Source organism: Lutzomyia longipalpis, chromosome 1 (assembly GCF_024334085.1).
Source record: "Lutzomyia longipalpis isolate SR_M1_2022 chromosome 1, ASM2433408v1".
In the NCBI taxonomy this organism is placed as follows: Eukaryota; Metazoa; Arthropoda; class Insecta; order Diptera; family Psychodidae; genus Lutzomyia; species Lutzomyia longipalpis.
Window position 1 is genome coordinate 30,923,900 of NC_074707.1, and position 24,241 is coordinate 30,948,140.

General features: G+C 32.6%; 2 protein-coding genes across 2 annotated transcripts; both read left to right on the top strand.

Moving 5' to 3' along the window:
• The first annotated feature begins 1,217 nt into the window (after window positions 1-1,217).
• LOC129785836 (uncharacterized) lies at window positions 1,218-8,427 on the top strand. Its single transcript, XM_055820478.1, has 2 exons — window positions 1,218-1,939; window positions 6,389-8,427. The coding sequence occupies exons 1-2, from the start codon at window positions 1,904-1,906 to the stop codon at window positions 8,075-8,077; spliced, it is 1,725 nt and encodes a 574-aa protein (XP_055676453.1). The 5' UTR covers window positions 1,218-1,903; the 3' UTR covers window positions 8,078-8,427.
• A 6,590-nt stretch (window positions 8,428-15,017) lies between these two features.
• On the top strand, window positions 15,018-17,542 carry LOC129785858 (protein tailless). Its single transcript, XM_055820515.1, has 2 exons — window positions 15,018-15,240; window positions 15,890-17,542. Exons 1-2 carry the CDS (start codon window positions 15,108-15,110, stop codon window positions 17,077-17,079), a joined length of 1,323 nt encoding a protein of 440 aa, XP_055676490.1. The 5' UTR covers window positions 15,018-15,107; the 3' UTR covers window positions 17,080-17,542.
• The last annotated feature ends 6,699 nt before the right edge of the window (window positions 17,543-24,241 follow it).

The window sequence follows — 24,241 nt, forward strand, 5'->3', positions numbered from 1 at the left end:
ACCACAAAAACCAACAAATTTTTACTCTTTTGTACCTTTGGTTTTTGGTGAGATACAAAAATTATATTTCCATATACGTCATCGGTGCAAATTTGAACTTGAAAATAATTCAGTTTTATTTTAAAATATATTAACGTTGAATGCGGTAAAAGGAACAAGTTCACCAGACCACAGTCAAGTTTTTTCAAGTTATTCGCATCGTCATGTGTAATATACATAAAGCTAAGCAGTTCGAATGGTCTGGAATGAAATTGTGTTTAAGAAAAAAAAAAGAAAGAACCTGTAATGGCTGTATGTAATATTATGTAGGTACATATTCATGTTGTGTTTAATGCGATAGATGCCGAATATTAGTGATTGAAAGTATCTGTTGAATCACTAAGTTTGTGTTAAATAATCTTTTTTTTTCTTCAACAAAATGTCAAGTTCAAAAATGATTTGAGAAAAAAAAACATACGTATTGTAGATATTCAGAGTCTTCATAATTTGACGATGTCAGAATGGCAATATTATTGGGTAAATTGAAAAAAATTGTAATATAATTAGAATTGAGATGAATACATATGACAAAAGCTTCAGCTTTTTTCCTGTCTCTTTATTCGAAAGGTATTCGAAAATAGGGTGTGACGAAAAAGGAAGTTATTTATTGATATTTCAGGTTTCCTCCCCCTGAACCGTCAAGTCAAATTGCACAAAAAATTATTCGAATTTCATACAAAGAATCCCAAGTTGCAACAATTTGTTCCCTTTCCTGATGCTGTGAATACATTATACATAAAGTATGTACGTCCAATGTTCAATCTTTAATTCTTATTTTCCGCAAGAAGAACTATTTTTATCTGCGAACAACGCGATAATAAATGTAGGGTTGGCTAAAATCTTTAAGAAGAAGAAAAAAGTTGAATCAGATTAAAAAAACAGACTCCACACCAAGAATCACCTGGCGTCTCCACATTCACTTTTCGCGAGGGTTTGTTTTCATGTGTATATACAAAAAGAAATATGTTCAGTGGAACTTGTCCAAGCACCTAAAGCTCACAACTGGAATTCACATAACGACAGTTTCACTATTAAATATACATACATATGTACATATATCTATTTATATCCACATACACACTTTAAAAAAATTTTATACGGCACTTATAAACACTTCCATATAGCCTACCTCAAGACGGGAGACTTTCTTATGCCAATTTAATTTCTGTTTCAGATTCAGTGCACTTTAGACCGCGGAGCGGGAAACAACCAACATTTGGCATTGCGGTGTAGTTCGCAAAAAAAAAATAGTTTTCTCGCCATACTTTTGTGCTATATACAAGAAGTGAGAGAAAAGTAATTTAACAATAAAAAAAAAACATCTAACAACATTACAAGACCAAATTTCGTACGGAGAATTTCAAGGCTGACATTATAAAGATTTTTCGTAATTCCTCGAACACAGCCAATGATTTCAATCAGTTTTAAATTGAGCGTTATTTAAAGAAATTCCATGCAATAATGGGATTGAGTATATTGAATTATGAACGCTCAGTGCAATAAATGGTGATTTTCGTGTGTTGTTCTTGTAAAAGGTACAACAAGTGGGCGTTTAATCAATCCTATATAATAATTAACATATATATGTATATCAAGAAAATCTCACAGAAGAAAGTGATTGAGCGTTCAGTGACATGTCAAATAACTCATAGATTGCAACAACAATGATTTTTTGCTTGGATATGGTACTAAAGAGAAAAAATGGATTGTTCGTCATCAATTTTGGATGCCTAAATGTCAACAAGTATGACATTCCATCACAACAATAAGCCACAAATCATTACTTTGGGATATGCCTGAGAATTAAATTGGCACATCAGCGAAAAAAAATTCTTGAGCAACAATATCAAAGCGAAGGATAGCCATGGTCCATGTGCCAAGTTTCATTTTTATCCTCTTGGTGAGTTAAATCGATTTGACAATATTAATTCACATACATGTCTTACGCTCATTGGTCAGATGATTTGATTTAAATTGAATGGGCATCTTGTGGTCCAAATATTTATTGAACTAGAACTTATGAATGGTAGAATGCAAAATAATTGTGGGAGTTAATCCTAGCGTTTTTCTGAGAAAAGGCGTTTTCTTTTAAATGGATTAACAAACAAAAACTCAGGGTAGGTCACAGATTTTAGGATGTAGGTATTATGTTTAAAATCAAATAGAAAAAAAAATCAACAAATAAATGAAATAAAGAAATACCAAAGCACTCATAGCTTCACCTGATTACGAAAAATACTACAATGAAAATTTTATGTTTGGAGTTTGAAAGAGAAAACAAAGTATTATGAATTTAATTTTCAAAACTAAAAATGAGAATTCATCCATTATACACCTAGACGTCATGAAAATTGGTAAAAAGTTAAATTCCAGGAAACGCCAAAACTCATCCTATAGCACTAATTTTATCGAAATTGGTCAAGGCGTCTATATTTTGGAAAGGTAATACGTATATACATATAATATTACACCAATACGTACAGTTATTGTTCAAAATAAGGTAATAAAAATGAATATGGCGTGTATTTCTACACTATTTATGAATTTCTTAAAAAATAATATTTTCTTTAACACTAAGAATGTTTTGTATAATTTATTCTTATTTAGAAAATAAGAAGTAATATATTGAAAATCGATTAAAGTTGTTAATTTAAATGTGAAAAAATATATAAATGATTTCTAATATGTATATATAATAAAAGTATAATTTGTAACGCAGGTGACTGAAAAAAAATCACCTTCAATGTATGTGTATATAACGTATCTTTGTAATCATATATTCGGTAATTACCTATTTTTACGGTTTTTCTATCAGTCAAGGTAAATTAAAATTCCAAAAGTAGATGAATGCTTAAATAATTTTCCTAATTTCGTATACATTATATTTCTGAAACATATACATACATAGGTATCAATATATTAACAGATGTGGCCAAATCTAATGAAGATTAGATAGGTATAATGAATTTGATTATATATGTATTCTATAATGCGTTTCATTATTGCATATGATTGATTTATGTATTTGTATGTACAATCTCTGCTGTAAGGTTACAAGTATTATGTATTATATATTACATGTTAAAAAGTCTAACAACGGGTGATAAAGTCAAAGTCAAATCTTAAGAGCATCTCCAACATGTTTATTTAATATTTTGCCAAGTGCAACGGCGTGTACAGTTTTCCGACAACACAGACATTTAAAAGTAAATTATGGATGAAGATGTCAACAATAAAGATATGGCTACAGGTAGTTTGTTTCTTTAGTACATGCATTTAGGTGTCTCTTAAATCATTCGATTCTAATTGCAAAACATTAATGCAAATAGCATATAAAAATGTCATTATTGTAATTAATGGCACCAATAATGATATAGCACCACCCCATTTACTATTGTAAAATAAATTGCCTATTGGCCATATACATGTGCATATGCACATACATATAACATGCGATTGTATGTATAGAATTAAAGTGAGATATTTCCTTGCTATGTACATACATATTTAAATGACTTAAATATTTTCCACGACATAAGATTGTATGTATTAATAAATTATAAAATTATAATCTCTTTTGATAAATCTTTAAATATTCAAAATGATTTTTTTTGCTTCAACACATAATAAGAATAATATTTAAACCGAAGTTTAAAAAAAAGTAAATGGTGGTCAAGTAGATTTACCAACGAGAAAAAATCTATTCGTTATGTACCAGAAGAATTTATGTGTTATTGATTATGAATACATATAGTTTATTTAAGAACAAACCAGATTGAAACATCATTAAAAACTCCCTTCAACTTCAACTATTTATCAAATTGTACGGGACTTAAAGATCACATGATAGACCAGTTATGTATATATACATAATTGGAATCACGTATGAGTTACATGATCGAAAAGAATTCCCGGTGATAAAATTGTAAGAAAAAAATATATATATATAGCTACAGAAAAATGACAAATAAATCTTTCTGTGTAAATATCGCAAAGTTATATTCGCAAGTTCTCTTTTCGCATTCTCTGAAATTACTTACAAGGTAAAACCACATAAAATGTACTGGTAAGCTGACCAAGCTTACGAGAGCTGTGTTTCTTTCAGTGTACCAATTTTGTGAGAGCAAACTAGAACGCGAATTAATTTAAATACATGCAAAGTCGGGAAAAGTTGAAAAGTCATACCCTAAGAAATCTTTAAAACGCCATATCTCGGGAACGGCGCCATAGATTTTCGAGTTTGAGCTATCGTTGGAAAGGTCTTAACCTCAACTATAATATATTAAAATATGAAGTAAATCGATAATGGCATTTTCGAAATATTCGAGTTCGAAATTTTCGAAAGTTTTGATTTTGACTTTAGCGCCTCTCGCGGTCATTTCTCGAACTTGCAATGTTCTAGACATTTGTAGGGCTTCACGAAACCTTTCATTTGCACTTGAGTTGATCAAAATCGGACTTGTAGAACCCGAGATATGACATGCCAACTTTGTAAGGCTATATCTCGAGAACGGAGACATAGATTTTCTTCATTTTTGGCATGGAGCTAGATAATATGGTCGGCTATAACATATCAAAAAATGAAGCAAATCGATAATGGCGTTTTTGAGATATTCATCGAAAACTCATCGAAAAATTTGTTTTTGATTTTTGGCCCCCTAGCGGTCACTTTTGAAACTTCGGATGTTCTAGAGAGTTGTAGGGTTTGTTGAGAGCTTTCATTTGACCCCGGGTTGATCAAAATCGGTCAAGCCGTTTTCGAGTTATGGTCGATTTTCGATGAAAAATTGTGGCGGCCATATTGACTAAACGGCTTGACCGATTTTCGAAAATGAGGTATCGTTGGAAAGCTCTTGATGGGCCCTACAACATATCAAAATTTCAGACCTCTAGCTATAATAGGGGCTGAGATAGAGCGAAAACAAAATTTTGAGGTTATTCAAAATGGCGGACGGAGGGGTGGGGGGGTGGATTTGACTTCATAATCGGATTTCTTCCTGTCGATATTTAAACTTTGCCGTTTACCGCAAGTCTCTATCTATCACCGTTCTCTTGCAATTTAAGTTTATAATCCGGACGGACGGACAGACGGCCGGACGGACGGACGGCCGGACGGCCGGACGGCCGGAAAAAATCTTATTTTTGGCGCATACGTTTTTTGGAATGTGGGGACCCTAATTCGTGCTCATACCAAGTTTGAGCCCGATCTGACGACTTTCGATTTTGCTCGGTACACAAAAGCTGTGTCTGAAAGAAACACAGCTAAAACGGAATCAAGTTAATATAAATTGAATGTTCAGTCAAAATAAGTACATAATGGAAAGAAAAAAAATTTAATGGACGCCTTATTACGTGTGTTGCCCATCTTAGCCTTATGGAATTGCAAAGACTCTATCTGAAACAACGGCAAAAGCAACGACATTGAACGGCCTTGGTGCAATTTCATGAGACTATTTACAGTGAAATATACAATTTAACGTTCAACTTGCCAATCAGACAGTATAAAATCAGTTAGTTACAGTCACACTATGGGCCAGAGAGTCAATTCTCTTCTAATCATTTCAAAACTTTAATTACAAGTCAATTTAATAGAAAATAAATTATTTTTTGTGAATTAATTAATTTTCTTGAATCTAAAAAAGTCCATCAGAAAAACACGAGTTCTTATTATTTGAACCAAAGTTTCTTTATCTTTTCACATAAAACTTCTATAATAAATTAATTAAACCATTTTGTCTCAAATGCTGGACACAGATCAAAAAAACGAAACTGGTAAACTCTTATTCCACGAATGGAGGTGTGATTTATTTTTAATACTCAATTCCATTTATAAAACAAAATTTATGCAAATTATAAAAGAAATAAGAAAAATCCATGAAAAATTCAACATAAAAATTGAAAGTATCTTAAATGTGAAAGAGGGAGTTTGTTATTTTATCTTGATCAGACTATATTAGTAGGTAGTACATAAAAATATTTATTTGGATACATAGAGCGGCGTTTCTTCTTTCTTGGGCGACATACAGTCACTTGCGTGCTAAATCAGGAAATATAAAACAAGTTCACAGATTTGATATAAAAAGTATCACAACTAAATTATACATACATACATACGGAGTAGTATAGTGTGGCGGCGGACAAGTCTTATTGCAATACCAAAAGTTCTAATAAAAATTTCCTTTAAAGGATATTTAAAGTTTTACTAAATTGTAAATTCTTTTCTTATTCTAATTTTTAAGAGATTTCGTTTAAAAGGTTATTGCGATTGAACATAGATTATTTAAACAAAAATATCAAAATATCATGACAAATTGTTGATAATATTTTTTTTTAATTTTATTTTTTGCAGATTTTGATCAATGATTCATGTGGTCATCCGGCTGCTCATGGGGACCTAATAACCGGCCAAGATTTTCTATCATTATTCACTGATAGTAAAAATATTCGCCCATATGCAGAAGACACAGATAAAGTGGATTATATTAAGAATTTGGAAGAGGATGATACAATTTTGCCAATTGAGAAATTATTCCTGTCCAATGATGAGATGGTTGCCGAAAGTTCTAATCACTTTTCATTCGATCGACGCACAAATCGAAAATTGGATACATTCACAGCAACAGCTACGCTAAAGCCCCCCACACCTGTGATGACTGATGTAAATAATTCACAATTGCAGCTTGTCAAGACTGGAAGTAAAATCATTTTCATCGAACAACCCCAAGAGGAAAACAAGGATGCAGTGATTTCTTCAACAACATTAAAGGATGAAACAACAACAGAGCAAAATCCAAATAGTGATAAAAATGTGCGGGTAATTGCTGTAAGTGTATCATCATCTGTGGCACAGCGATCGTCCACACTGCAAAGGGACTTTCCTGTTGATGCTACACCATCGCGAAGATCGGGTAATGATTTTTCAATTGAGGAAGATGAACCACTGACAAAGCTCAATAAAGAAATATCCGATTCAGCCAGAGAAGAGTCAATGAACGTGCACAGTTTCGTTGCACCACCTGATTCAGATGTTGTTTCGCAACTTCCAGTGGCTCAACCGCCATCTCAGCAGGTGAGGTCAAGAATGCAGCGCAAACAAGATGACGTGGTTCCTTACCAAACATTGCTTTATCGCAATAACGAGGAGAAGAAAGACCGTGCACCGCTGCCTCGCTCCATTTCTTACACATCTCTGGGTCAAGCTCTCATCAATGAGCCCAAATTGTGGCGAAATTATGATGTGCAGCAAGTAAATAAGACCGAAGATTCCCTCGCAAGTAATAGTGCATATTCACAACCAGAAAAAATCTATGGTGAACCATCAAAAGTATATTCAGTGCCAGCAAAAATTTATGGTCAACCGTCGAAGGTGTATTCTGAGCCAGCAAAGATATATTCAGAACCAGCAAAAATCTACTCGGAGCCAGCTAAAGTGTATTCGGAGCCAGCCAAAGTATATGGAAAACCAGCTCAAGTTTATGCACAACCACCCACACCCTTTCCCACTCTAACCACTAAGTCGCCAGTACATACATCCGTGTCACCATCTAAGAAGATTGTTTTCAACCTCGACAAACTTCCCTATGATTTACTCAACAGACCTCAAAGCACACGACCTACATTTGCTCATTTTGAAGTAAATCAAGGGGGAAATAACTTCATACCAAGTTCAACGCCCCAAACGTTGGAGGAATCCACATTAACTGCATTTGAGATGTACGAGGGGCCAACACCCGAACGAAATTATGAGGTTGATGAAGCAGTTAGCGTAATGACAAGTGGGAGACACCATGGAATTCAGCCGTCACCCAGTGCCGCAACACCAATTACAGATGACGCCAAGAAAGTAGGTTACGTCGTGGAAGGACGAAACTTTAGAAAATATCGCGTAGAAGAAAAAACCGCCGATGGATTTATTGTAGGAGAATACGGGGTAGTTAGTAATGATGATGGTAATCTACGTGGTGTTAGATACACCGCAGATTCCAATATTAGTCCGAGTCTCATTTATAATGCTCTTCTAAAGTTTTTGTCTCTCTAAAATACAAATAAGAGTATATTTAGAAATAAGGTACCTACTGAAGAAGATAATGAAATCATGTCATTTGCATAGTTAGGGAAAATAAATAAATTAAAATATAAAATATGCCATAGTCCAACGAATCTTTAAATGATTTAAAATCTTTGAGATAGGTAGGAACATTATGTATTCACTTTGAAAGACATTGTCGTGTATTATTTAGGTTAATAAAAAAAATCATGCATAAGTTAGATAGAATATTTCAATTTTTATTTATAAAATACGAAAGATTTGCATGTTATGGATATATAATTCATTATATTGTGTGATAATAGGAAATAATTCAATTAATAAATTTATAGAAAAAGAAATTAATTTGTTTTATTTTTTGCTCTATTTCTTTGTCACCTTGTGTTTGGAGTAATAAATTTTCCGGATCAGGTGAGTTGATACTTGAGAAAAGTTATTTATCAAATTGATTAAATCTTGAATTGAAAGCATGCTTGAAATACTTTTATTGCTTTGTATGTTTAATAAATAACTACTAAAATTTATTAAAACTTTGCACAGACTTTAGACTTAAGTCTTGACGAGGCTTACCAATATACTTAAAAGAGTTCTTTTTTATAAAAATTATACAAAAATTGTGTCATATCTTGTGAATATCGCTAAAAATCTACAAATTTTAGAAGATTTTAGTAAGATTCTTAACATAATTTTAATAAGGTCCCGAATCAATTCCTTATAGAATTAGATATATTTTTTATTTATTTTCGATGATTTTCTTTGTACCTTTCTCGAAAGAATATGTGCTTTAAGTTCCAATTCAATTACATATTTGATCTTGTGATTAGAAATCATTTGATCCGACGAGACACCCCACAATCTGTCTTTAAAAAGCATTTTAAAATCACTAAATGATTTCATTAGAGGCGTTAAGATAATTTTTAAAGAGCAATTAAACGAATTAAACAAAGTGTCGCCGACACTATCAAATTAAATGTAATTAACTACAACGCTTTTTACTGTCTCATATGGTTTATATTTTACAACATCCTCGACGTCCAGGTAATTGCTAAATCCACAATAATAACATTTAATTCAATTTCATCCACATCTAAGAACTCATTCTGCACAATATACTGTGGCGTGGCGACATAAAAGTATCGGATAATTTTCATTTCCATCATGTCGATTACCAAAGAATTAAGTGTGAGGATAAAGGTGCATTATCCATGTGCTGCATTGTGTATGTGGTGCATTGAATTCACGCATAGGTGTACGTACAAAATAGGTGTGATTCCAGAGAATTTAAGCACAGCGAGAGCGGAAATGGCGAACTAATCTGAATTTATTGGCGACTGCTGATTTACATTTTAGTTAACCGCGTAAACAACATATTCAGATTCATTTCGGTGGAAGATATCAACATCAATTGAATGTCAATTCAACATGACTAATCAGACGAGAGGGCAGTTAAATATTTCCACCCCTACTGATGGAAATTATTCAAATTTATGTAGGAATCTACTTTGAAAAAAATCATAATACTTACTATTTTTATTTAAATACAATGAATATTTTTTTATTTTAACTTTCTAAAAGCCTTATTCACAGCAATGTCTGGGATGTGATGCTGGGTCATTTAAGAGATCAAGTGATGATTCTTCAGACTTCCTCTTATGCTAAAATGCTATTAGAAATATTATCAATGGAATATTGTTCTAGAGTGCCGCTGGTATGCAACGACTGACCAGATACATCCAATAGTTGTCCATATAAAACTAATAGCAGTTCGCGGCTGGTGGATAACATAAAGGAGGGTACAAACCAGGGTGCAGCAATGATCAAGGCAAACATCCATGACGTTATTACGCAGTACATACTTATATCCATTTAGGCTCGTTCGACGTCACAATATCCAAATTTTAAATTAGAGAGGCGGCACAAAAATGCGTCGCTGTATTTACACATGATACATATCTTATGCACAAGCTCAAGAGTATGCAATGAAGCATAAGAAAAACTATTTTACATTTTTACAGTTTTCTCGATTTTATTATTTTAATCTACAAGAAATAATGCAGATAATTGAAATAAAGTAATAGATACATACATATATGTACGTATGTATATGTGAATTGTATTAATACAAGAAAATAATAATATAGTGTAGGCGGCTTCGGGAAATGGTCAGGTCAAACTTGGGTGTTTTACTTACTCTTTTGCGATCGAACATATCAATAAATTATTGCAACTTGGAAGAATAAAGAACATACATGATCTGATCAATATTATACATATTATTCTGTTGTGATCATTCCATTAGTGTAAATCTTATACTGTAAATAAAATTATTGAGATTTCCAATGATGAAATGAATGTTCAGCATTTTAATAAACTAAATTTATCAGTGTACACACTGCGCCTAAATTGCTACTAAATCTTCAGAGTGCATTACCCCAGTAAAGAATGTCTCTACATTTTGCCATACAAAATGTAGACAATTGAGAGGAATAATATATTTTATTACAGGTCATCTTATGTTGAAAATTAAAATATTATAAAAAAAATATATTTAACGATAGATCGGCTTTAACTTCCAGCTCTACAAAGTTATGTTAAAATTTTAAAAAAATCTCACAAAACAGATTTCGATACGTATCTATTCAAACAACCCCTCCTACCTAGAAACGAAAAAGATAACCAAAATTAAGCATTTCATTACAATTGATCTACGCTAAAATTTTTTGCAAGAGTGTCTTTCATTCATTGTATTTCTTGCATCAATCAAAAAGGAATAGGCAAATGAAATTTAATTCAATGTTACAAAAAAGTATTCACTTAATGATATTTTCTATTCGTAATTGAAAGATGGCTTTTCGAATTTATTGTTAATTGTGTAATTGGAGTGACATATTAATTGTTTGTTAAGAGTTGCACTTATCCCTTCTGAGAGATGTACATTGTACAACGTATGTAAATTTTGCAACAATAAAAATGCAGACAATTAATTGTTTATTAATGACATATCGTGAATAGAGAAATCGGAGTCTCCCTCATTGTAAATTTCCCACGTTGTGTTATTTGATGCCATCGAAAATTCATTTATCTCCGAAGCAACACCATGATGTAGGAGTTGCAGTAATCTTGAAAAGTCCCCCAGTCTCGGTGGATAAAAAAAAAGAAAGGAAACTGGTCTTTTATAGGGAAGAGGGTTCTTTTGTTATTAAACACGCCTTTACATCGATATGAATGGAGTCCTTGTCGCTATAAAATGCGCGTAGGGATTCATCAGGTGGCTCGCCGCATTGTTCTTTGCAGTTAATATTTTTTTGCCAAGTTATGTTGAGTGGGATATATCTTTTCTCATACATTCTTCACGATATCTTTGCTCTTTAAGAAGACAAGCTTGACTCAAAGTGGATCATAATGAACACACAACGAACATATCCTTATATATTGTTTTTTGTACAACGTGTACAACATTTTTTTCAATCATCAGAATCATCATGTTTATGTACACAGACTTTTTAAATTTTTGATTCTTCAGTTTGATTTAAATACAACGCATTAATAATTTAATATATTAAAAAAAATCAACCCCTTACAGGAAATGCTTTATTTGGATTTAAATAAAGTAAACTAGACTTTGGTCTATATATACATATATATATGCTTGTCGCATACATAGTATTTGTGTGAAAGCATATTTTTTACCTCACTTCTCCCATATTCCTTCTTAGCATGTTGTAGACCAAGTATTTCATTATGCAATTGACGAAAAGGCAAAGGAAGGACTTACATGATGTATACATACAATTAGAAAAGGGACAATAAACAGGGTGTAATATAAAACTCTGACGGATGAGAAGGATACCTCTAAAAGAACATTCACCATGTAATTTCGTAGCTGGAAAAGCAACCACACCTCCAAAAGTCTTTCTTTTGAGAGCTCGCGAAATTTGAGATGCCATATCGAGGTTTATTCATCGCAAGCATATAGGGACAAAATGGATTTTAAACTCACTGAGAAGAAAAAACATCTTTTGTTAATCGCACTTTGAAGAAATCTTTTTTTTTTTTAAGAAAAAAATCACACGATCAGAGGAAATTCAAGTAGGTACATTTATCCGCCTTTTGACCATTTATTTTCAACTTCTTTTACATGTAAGTCCATGACATTAAAAGTCAGCAAATATACACAATCTTTTCATGCTATTTGTGCGAGGAAAAAAGAAAATCTTTGTCCTCTTGAACTAATAGGGCTACTGGACTTGATGTAAAGTACTTTTCAATTGAAAAGATGTAGCTAAAATTAGACAAATAAATTATATTTACTTACATACATATATCACATATCAAACTATCGTTATTTTTGTCTAATTTATATAGTCTCAAAGTCAAGTTTTAAAAAGTCATCTCACATAAATACGCGCTGGTTAATCTCTCAAAAAAAAACTTCTCTTGAAAGTAAGTATATTCTAGACCCAGTTCTACGGAAAGAAAATATATGTATGTGGATAATATCTGCTGAAGATAGGTAGTTTAACTTTTTTTTTCATGCATACAAATAATTTGGTGAACTTAAGCAGCATTAAAACGTATTAGCACAAAAATCTCAAAAAGAATTTTTCATTTTGGTACTTCAACGCTGTTTATGTTTCATTTTTAAGCACTGTCGGGGGTGTTGTCTTTTCGCCTTTCAAATGCTTTCAAATATTTGCATTTTTTACACACTAAATTCGTATTTTTTTTTTTTACATAAGGTACTGTGAGCATAAAATGCAGAAGATGCCTCTCGAAGAAAATTTTAGAATACATAATGTGCTCATGTTGCGACACTCTTCAAAGCTTGTTGGGCTGTTGGCAATGCTCTTGTAATTGTGGGGTTTTCCCAACCCTAATTTTTGGAAAAGATTTTTCAGCCCCTGAAATACCAAATATGCCATAAAATCTCTCGCCCAAACCAATTTAGAAATTATTGAGTACAATAAAGTTTGGCACTTACAGACTTCCTTCTTAAACGAGACTCAATTCATAAAAAAGGTGCCCCAAGCCTATTAAAATTTCAGCTTCGCTCCTAATACCAGGGCTCTTGGTCGTCTTAAAGGCAAGAAGCTGATCCACAGAGAGCTTAGCCAGATAACTTAAAGATCACTAATTTTTGTGATTTTCTTAATTGCAGGAATTTCCCAAATTTTGTCCCTGAGGGATTTTCAGAAAAGATTTTCATGGAACAATTTTTACTTTAACTCGACGAGACACTTTTAAAATTTCATCAAATCGTTTCTCATGAAATTCCCATACACGCATGCAATCACCCCTTAAAAATTTTTCATATCGATCCTCAACACGCAATTAATATAAGATAGAGAATGTTCCTGTGAGAACATGTCACCCCTCATCGAATGACCATCACCAACTATTGCTAAACATGATGCGGAAATAGTGAAAATGAACAACTCAAAAAAGGTATCATCACCATCTGTTGTGGCATTTAATCATCATCTCAGTTTCATCTGATGAGAATAAAAGCGAAACAAGTGCGTTACATTGATAACCCCAATAATAAACATACATAAGTTAGGGGTGGGTTTGAAACTGGAATAGTAGGTGTGATGATTCCCTGTCCAAATGATTCACAAACAGATGTTCTCTCCGTCTCTTACGCGTGGGAAATTTATTTAAATAATCGGATTTTTTAGAACTTATTTTATTAGAGAATAATTTTATATTTTTGCAATTATTTATGCATTTAGAATTTTTTTATTAATTATTTTATCTTCACCGTGATAGAAGACTAGGGAGACCTAGGTAAATATTTTGTATCGTATACTCTTTAGGACACTTGCACTAAGAATCTAAATCATATTTTCTTCCATCATGAGATTAATAACGTAAAAGATTTTCAAACTAAGCGAGATGTATAATTTTTAATTTATCTCATATTTCGCGGTTCAATCTTCTGACTTGCACGATTTGATGCTATATTTTAGGGTTCCCCCATACAATTCTTCTTCAACAAATCATTTTAGAAATGAGTAATTCACATTCCATATTTTTATTTAATATGTTTGCATGATACAGATAGAACGTAGAAAAATAGCATATGGGGTGTACGTAATATAATCTTCATCAAGTGGAATTCAAGAAATAACTGAGAACAAAAGGAATTTTCATATAAAAATCCATATGACATTGAATAAAAAGCCTAAGAAGAAGAAATTGTCACTATACAGAATATTTGCTCTATTTTTTAGAATTTTTTTTTATTGATTAATTAACAGAATTAATAAGGGTTAAAAAAATTACCAATTTTAGATTTTATTTTAAAAAAAATAATTTTTTCAAATGAGTTTTCTATGTTCCAAAAAAGATCACTGTGATGATTAGATAAATATACTACGTGCATATGTATATACATAATTTGTGCCAAAATTCTGTTCAATACAACCCTTTTATTAAATCGACACTGCATAAGTGGAATAAGACTTAAAAGGTATTAGCTTATCAACTGGATACGTGAATCAACCATCAACGCTTCCTTTCCAAGCACCACTTTATATACTTTGCGTGAAATTTAGGGGTCCCTTCATTCGAAAAAAACACCACTTACATGCCTTTCTGGCTTGCTGAGCAAAAATACCACATAATGAAATACACAAAAAAGAAGGTAAGCTCCTCCCTACCCATAATTTCAAAAGGGCCCCTGCATGAACCAATCAAGAGAGGGATGCGGCATATTTTACACAAAATACTGCCTGAAATGCACATACACATAAGGGATCGAGCAGTAAATGGCCCTGTTTCCGATCCTTGATGCCTACTGAATTTTTCAAAACTCCCGAGTCCCTTTGGTACACTGAACTTCCAACTCTTCATTCACACATCCAACGCCGTTTAGTCAAAACGTCAAAGAGCAAAAAGTGGAAGTGAGTAACTTTGGTGAAAATTCAAGTGTTTTCATAGCAAAATTATAAGTTGAAAAAAAAAATTCTTCAGAGGAATAGAATAAAAAAATTTCTTGATTATTGTTGGAAAGGATTTAATGAAGATAGAGTGTTTTGGGAATTTTATGAGAAAAAGTAGTTTTTATAAAAAGTGGAAAATGCAGAGTCCAAGTACTTCACCTGATTTAATGGATCCCCGTTACAACCATTTACGCATTCAAGCTTCTTCAAGTAAGTGCACCCATTTTGTGCCCATTCAATAAAACTAATGGCGTTACGCAATAAATAGTGAAATAAATAGTTTTGGGTAAATATAACACCCGAGAAAATTAAAATAATTCAAATCCATAGTTTGAACAAACAAACTCACAGCAGGACTTCTTTTACGGGCAAAACTATTGGGCTATTGGGTAAAACTATAAATTAAAATAGTTTCAGGTCAAAAACTATCGTTGGGCAAAACGTGAATGGCAGAGAGAGAAAATTCTTCGTGCAAATAGTTTTAGTTTTAGTGCAGTGCAATTTTTCTACCTCTACTGGCTACTGGAAGATTATAGGGGTGGTGCTTCAAATTTATTCAAAACTAATATTTTCTTTTACTCAATGAAAATAGTTTTTGTGATGAATTAACTTTGAAGAAAGAATTACAGCTAAAATAACCAAAATGTCAATTTTACCGGGAGAAATAATAATAAATACAGAACGGTACAAAGAGGAGGTGAAAAAAGTGCAAACATTTCCGGTTTATTGTGATCGCAAGAAAATCCCTCACCATTGAAATCAGACTGCTCTTTTATACATAGCTCCTTACAATGAAGTGAAATAAGAGACTTTTCTCAGCGATAGACTTCTCACACAGCCTTTTTTAATTGACTTTTAGGTCGAATTCTCTACGATACTCCATGTAAGGTATGCAGAGATCACAGCTCTGGCAAGCACTATGGAATTTACGCATGCGACGGATGTGCTGGATTCTTCAAGAGGTCTATTCGACGAAATAGACAATATAATTGCAAATCACGTTCCGAAGGACAATGTGTCGTTGATAAAACACACCGTAATCAATGTCGTGCGTGTCGCTTGAGAAAGTGTTTCGAAGTTGGGATGAACAGGGATGCTGTGCAGCATGAGCGTGGTCCACGAAATTCCACGCTAAGGAAGCAAATGTCTCTACTTATCAATCGAGATCACCCAATGATGACGGACTTACAGAGCATGAGGCGCGAACTGATAATGACTCAAGCAATGCCATTGTCTCTCGCGGCACCACCAACTCCAATAGTCCTTGATCTCTCATCACGGTCAACACTTCTCTCGGCATCAACCAATTTTATGCCACTCGTTACACCACGACCTCTACCACCCACACCCCCACTTATGGCCGCAGAGGCTATCCGTGAATCTGCGGCACAACTCCTTTTCCGCAATGTGGAGTGGCTGAGAAATCTGCATGCTTTCACTGATCTTTCAATGCACGATCAATTGTATCTGTTGGAGGAATCATGGAGAGAATTTTTTATTCTTGCCACAGCACAGTATTTGATGCCTCTCAACTTTTCGCAACTACTCTATGCGTATGAAATAATGAATAACAATAGGGACAATCGACAGCCGACGGCAACTCTCATGCAAGAAGTGGATAACTTCAAGAAAATCCTCCATCGTATTACGCAGCTATGTATCGATGACAATGAATATTACTTCCTTCGTGCAATTGTGTTGTTTAAAACAAACTCCGATGCGGATTCCGATTCATCCAGTACAACAGATGAGGGTGGAAATGTATGTCGGGCACTACAGGATCCAGAGCGTGTAAGGATTCTCCATGAGGATGCAAAAAATAAGTTGAGTGCCTATATTAACACAGTTTACCCAATCCAAGTGCACAGATGCAAAGAATTGCTCCTAATTCTCCCAGATTTGGGATCAGTGTCCAACTACACCATAGAAGAATTATTTTTTAGACAAAACATTGGATTGGTTTCAATTGCTAAACTCACTGCAAATATGTACAGTCAGCGTAAAACATCACATTTTGAGTATCAGCAGCCTGTTGTAGTATCCAAATAGCATATACATAGTAATAAAACATTGTGATAGGTTTATTGAAATTGCCTTAAAATTTATCGAACGTCCGAATTCTCAAAATTCACAATAAGTAAAATATAATCAGTTATCTTTATACATAAACTAAGAAATTATACGGTGAATTAAAATTTATTTGTGAATGTTTTTGATCATATAGACGAAAGACTCAAGTCTAGACGGATCATTGTATGCTTTCTGTGCTTTTATGCATCGAGACATGATTTTAAGAAATATCCTTATGTCACTCACTGTGGATATTCTATAATATGTCTGAAAGTTTTCCATACGATGATAAAATGCCCAAAATGTTTAAGTCCCGTCGGAACTTAAGTCTTTACTCTATGTCTATGGAAGGTATACTTAAGAGCATGAATATTTTTAACATAAAATATTAGAAATATAAAAGTAATTTACCATCGTTAAATAAGAAAAAATAAATGTTTATAAGATCACTTATTTGCTTTATTATTCATCCAGCGGAAGCAATTGGAAAAAGTCGTGGTTTTGTTCATCAAAAGAAAAAGGGAGAAATTGAAATTCAAAATAAGTTCAATGAACATAAACTTTAAACATTATAAAGAGTGTGAGTATTGTACAAATTAACTAAAACTATTGGTAAGTCTCATATGAATATTCCCAGTTTCAAGCATTATTTTCCTTTAAAAGAGTAAAAAACAAGATTTTTTGTAGAAATTGTCGTTCAAATTTTCCTAAAGTTCTCATTCTAAACAAATCATAATTTATACACAGAGACGAGGTATAACTTTGTACTAAAGTATTGCTTTAAGACTGTGAAGTGTTTAACGATTTTGGAAGTTCTTTCACATGAAATTGGACAGATCTCGTCTTAACCAAACTAAAACTACCCCAATTTCACTCTCTTTCTTTTTTCATGAGATTCCCCAATTTGCAGTGATCTAATTTCATTTTGCTTTGCTTTCTCGGCTTTCTCGCATTATTTTATCGGTATTCTGTTTTGAAGTGATTTTTTTTGAGAATTCTCTTTTTTTGGAGAATATCTTTTATATATAGCACAAACACTGTTTATGTGTTATGTACATACCGATCCACAGATTTCAATCAGCACCCCATTTTCGATAATCCCTACCGTAGTAAAAAAAAGCGTTCGGCTTTAAATTCAAGTCTAGTAGCCGCATTACCCAAAAAACAAGGATCGAACTAGGTCAGTTACAAAGTAATGCTGAAATGTTTTGGAAGGCGATGCCAAAATTCCTGGATTCCTCTCTGAATTGACTATGTGATTCCAAAGATGGCTTTTCTCTATCCTCACCATTCGCATTCATGTGATGTGAAAAGAGCTGTTCGGCAAACCAGGTAAGAGACTTTAGCATGATGGTGTCTTATTCCAGGTGCGGTACATTTTTGTAGTTGCAAATAGTTTTTTTGTGTATAAATAATCTCCATCATTTCGGCTATTTAGCATTGTTGAATTCAATAGCCAACTGACAAATTGCAGTATACACGACAAGGATTTTCCATCATCACCACAGCATCACTACATATATATTTGTATAAGTCATATACAAAAACTGCTGTTGACAAGCAATAAAGGGAGAAATGGGAGAATAATAAAGTCTCTCCTTTATTTCGGTATAAAGTTATTCAGTCAGAAATACTTTATTAATTTCGGATTTGTCACTCAAAAATCTCACATAATATGAATGCATAGATATCTGAAAAAATATCAAAGTTATTTACAATAAACTAAAGATTTCAACTATAGAATCGATAGAAACTTGATTTCAATCACCACAGTCATAATTTCTCACACTTTCTTGGTCCTCACGCTAGGCGAAGTGTCTCATGCGGGTCTCAAGTGTTCTATAAGGAGTTTGCGATAAATATTGAGACCTCATTTCAACCTTCATGCAACTCTTATGGAGCTTAAGATATTTTTTATCTCATTGGTAAAGTTCTCCACAATAGGACTTCCGAGGGAAAATGAATAAACCACATTTCAAGTGTATCTTATTTTTTCACCTTTCCATCAGCAGGAGGTCTATTCGAATAATTGAGAAGTTTTTGGTTCAATTCAAAAGTATTCCAATGGGACAAAATTGAACGTGGCTAAGAAATTTTGAGAGTGTCAATGAGTTTTTTTGAGGGCTAATAAGGAAGGTTTTCTCAGCATTTTTTTTCGAAACATTAATCAATTGTGGTTTAGATATTTCTCATGAAAAATCACATCATACACATATTAATCAGAATATATAATGCACAACATTCCCAACCCCTTCGTCGCGTAATTTCGCAGCCGGCATATATTACAAAGAATCAGTGATTGTAACACATTTCGATGGAGTAGCCACTCTTGGTTTGGCTACATTTGAGTACCTACTTTATTCTTGGGTTTGTAACATTTTAAGAGTGCTACCTATAGAGTGGGTTGTTATTGTTTTAAATATCATTATTATTGTGGTTTTATTTTATTTGAGCCATGTTATACAGTTCATAAAATTAAATGAAAAAAAAACTACTTACTTAAAAAAATGCATGAATAGAACGGTGCGAAATACCTGAAAAGGAATTTCATTGCTGCTGTTACAATTTTATGAGAATGCTATTTATAATTTTTTTTTTAAGATATAGAATAGAGAGATAGAATACCAATCTCTGTGAATTCGGTTTTTTAATGTGAAAGTTTTATAAATAAATCAACAGTACACACTTGAATTGACAACGACCTCGAGGCGTTGAACGTTTCCGATGTGAAATGACATAAAATACACTCTAACATCCTCAAATTAATCTGTCGTGCAAACATTTCTTTGAAAATGTCGCCTCAACGTGGCTGCCTGTGAGTTCGATCGTCATACCTCACCCCATCTATAAGGACAATTGGTTTGCAACACTCTTAAATATACTCAAAAGTACCCACTTCAGATTTTATTGCGTCACAAAGCATGAGATTTTCCTGGTTATTCTCGCATATTTAGTGGATTAGGACCGCACTTGCATATGGTCGGTCGAAAGGCGCAGATGATTTTAATCTAAATGTCGCAGTATTACATAATAAGGGGGAGGTTTTGTGGTGATTAAACGTCCCACGTGAAAAAAATATATGAACAACATACTACACTACATACACAAGTTTTTTAGTTATGTATACCATTCATTTTCTCACAAAATCATTGAGGCATATTATAATTCAGAGGCATCTTTGAAGAAAAAAATGTTTGCAAAGTTTTGGGTCCTAAGTCTCCTTATGACTTCCGACCATTTTTTTCGTTAGTGCTGTGGCATATACCTGTAAATTGTCTTAGAAATCCGGGATAGAAAATTGAGTCAAACAAATCAAGGTAAAAAATTCCCTTCATTGTACCTTATTAAAATTCTCATCAATTATAATTTACTTTCAATGAAATTTTAGAAATCCTGATTTTTAACGATAAATTAGCACTTTATAAAGGAATTGTTTTTATCTCATGAAAATTTGTCAAAGAACTGCACTAATTTAATTATCTAAATAGCCATATATAAAGAATTTTTTGTCGTTTGGTGAATTATTCCAAAGAGAAGTAAAGAAAGTGAGGAAAGTGCCGAAAAGGGTAAAGACTGTTTTTTTCTCTTTACCTATATACCTAACTTTTTACCTATTCGGCTTATACAAGAGTATTACACTTTGTCTAACGTTTATTTTTTGCTTCTTCTTTGTATTTGAATAAAGAAAGTGGCAGAAAAAGATAAAGGCAGTAACTCCTCATAATTACCCAAAATCCTCTCACAAAATGCCGCTACAAATTCAAGGAAATTCTATATTCTTTTGATAAAGTACACCATTTTTAGTAAATAGCCTCCAAGCCTTAGACTTGGGAGAATCAACTTGAAGAGCTCTTTGGTGATATTTAATATTGCAAATTCAACAGTGGGTATAGAATTAGGATAATGATGACGATATTATTTGATATTGAATAGACAAAAAAAATTTAGTTTATGTTTTAATTAATATTTCAACGATAGATATTTGGAGGGTAATTTCGGGATAAACAAATTATTGAATTAATAAAGATGCTAAGGGAGTAACTTTTCAACTTTCCTTTGACTTATTCTCTATTCACGTAATGCATCAAAGTACAAATCATTCCATTTCATTCCCTCTCGACCTATGAACGTATTACATACATATGTATATGCCTAAATAATTTATGTATAACGCGATGCTCATTGTGTTTAACTTTTGCACAGGATGGAGTGCGTTTGGGTATAACTTTGGGTGAAGTTACCACTGTGGCGTGAAGGAACTTCTTTGAGCAATTCATTTCTGCCATAATTCCCTTATGTGCCTTTTGAAGAGATAATCTCTCTGAGAGAGTGTGTGAAAGTGGCAGGAATGGGATCGTGTATACACATTGTGAAATCATTGGGATCACTTATGGTACAGCTGGAAAATATGAGAACACTACATATGTGAGAGACCTTCAAAATTTCCACATAGGATGAGCTAAAAATCACGAATGAACTCCCGATTCATTTTAATGGAAAATCACAAAAGGCACCAATCTACAAAAATGAGGGGGTAAATCTAGTATAATGAACTAATGGGCAAAAAGTTACCTGAAGTCTAACACTTATCTCACAGTCTCGTAGTATTATGTCCCTTCTAAATGCCCTACAATATATGCAATATATATTATATATAATTCTAAAGTGCGTACGCATTTTTTGAATTTCGATTAATGTAATATTAAAAGAATCTTTTGGATATATTTAGCATTAAAATATCTATGTACATTATTTTCCCTTTAAAAGATATCGTGGAGCACACAAATGCCCCATGGTGTGCAGTGCACCCACAGTTGCTACACTATGGCATCAATTCGTGCTGTCTTTCCATAATTGCTGCACAGTGGATACAAAACTTGCACTTACTACATATGTATGTATATTGGGAAACTTGTCAGAAAAAATATTTTTATATTTCATAGCTAAATAAGAAGTTAAGTTTTATAAGAATTTTTAAATGCTTTTTAATACGTGGGCCAAAGAGCCATTGTCCGTGTAATGAGGTGAATTGGCGCTTAGCGAAAATTTACTTCGTTTTGTATACCTACATATTATAATGAAAAGAGGAGTGCATTATATTAAATGTATGAAGAGTAGAGAATGATAGATAGTAAAGGAGAGAATATAAAGAAAAAAACGATGGAAGGGATTTTGTAAAATGGTCTCCAATCGTCAGATATTGTCAATATTGCTAATTTTTGTAATATATTATTTTCTATCATAGAGACATAATTTTTAATTATTAGGTACCTACTCTAAAAATTAAATTGGTCTTGTATTAAAATAAAAAATCTTATTCTTAAGAAATCAAATCAAATAAAAGCTTTAAAATGTCTTACAACTTTTAAATAAATGAAAAGAGAATCGTGATTAAAAAAAAGAAATCGAAAAATAAATTTTGTAAAAACTTTAAACATCGCATAGAATATTAAATGGCTATATAGTTCATTGTGGCAATTGAGTGCGAGCTTCAAAAATCAAGCATTATCCGCAAACAAAACATAAGGGGAATATTTAGAGGCTATATTATGTATTATCAGATATAAAAGACAATATGCTTCAGTGAGTTTAGCCCAGTGAATTGAGGATATGGAATCCTGAAAAACTATTCCAGGCTATTTTCTTTTTGCCTTTTTTCCCTTTCAATGGAAATACAATAATAGCCATCTAACTGTGTGCGTTGACTGATGTGACGAATAGACTTTTGTAGCACCTGAATAAATAAATTACTTTTCTGATCCTTCCAAATTATATACAGTAATATTACCCTTCAATTGGTCTTTGGTTGAAGTACAGCAAAGAATGCATTTACTTTATGGCAATTGTGTACCTTTATATAACTCAGTTTTGTAAAAATCCTAAATTGGTCACGGGGAAGGAAAAATTATTTACTTTTTTATTCCTCAATTCCCGATTGGTTTAAAAAGTATAAAAAGAAAAAAAAAGTTGAACCATAATACCAAAATAGGAATGTAGTTTTGAAAGTGAAAACCTTGATATTGACCTGCCGGCATTCGCAGTGATACAAAATGTGAAGAGAGTTTGACTGATTGACGAAGAAACATTATGTCTTACTACATAAGAAAAAGAAGTATAGAAAATGAATTGTAAGGACAGAGTACTTATACTTTATCTCATAGGAAATTTCATAATATTCAAATGCACGTGCTTATGATCTTGAACTGATCTTTTGTATAAAGTTATGTGCATCTTAGAAAAATATTTCTTTCAAATACTTTCATTGATTAATTTATGATCAAAACATTCCATTGACTAGGAGATTTATGTGTAGGATGAAAAAGAAATGTATTACGCATCAATTAGATACTGTTATTAAGTACTTATTTACTTATTTCGTATTTTATTTCTCTTGTATTGATAGAGGTTTTGACGTAATCACATCAGTGTTTTTATTCCACATAAGTAGTACAATATATTATGCAAATAGACACATTTCTCTTCACTCTTCAGAGAAAATACCACAGAGATGTAGTGAAACGGAATTTGGTAATAGCAGTACAAGTGAACTTTATGAGAAAATATCATTCCTAAGAAAAATATATTAACAAAGTTCGCTCTCAAATTTTAATTATGATTCCCATAAGTAAGTAGGAAATAAAATAAATGTTTATTTTATTTTAATATATTCATTGCAAAAAAAAACACAACAACAATTTTTTTTTAACTTTAAAGTTTGACTTTTTAAAAAAAAATTTTTTTTGAACAGTCATTTTGATAAAATAAACCGGGAGTTTATGAAAGACTTACACCTCACTAACCACAATGATGATTAATACCTGTCCCTTCCCGCAATCACTAACTATATGCGTAAATATTTGTATTATTCATCAAAAAAAAAAAAACAGTGAGACATGAGACAAATTCAGCAACAGTCGATCACCTTGGGTTGGACAAGAGAAATGAATGTAGAAGAAATACGAATTTCAGGAAGTATGTAAAATCGGAACCAAGAGACACATACGCAAGAAGTCCATTTCTTGTAACTGGAACACCATGAAAAGTACTTTAATTACATGCGAAAAATAAAGAGAGGAAAAACAGTGGTGGTATTATTTATTCAAATCGGAAGTGAAGTATAGGTGCTATGTATGTTTCTTTT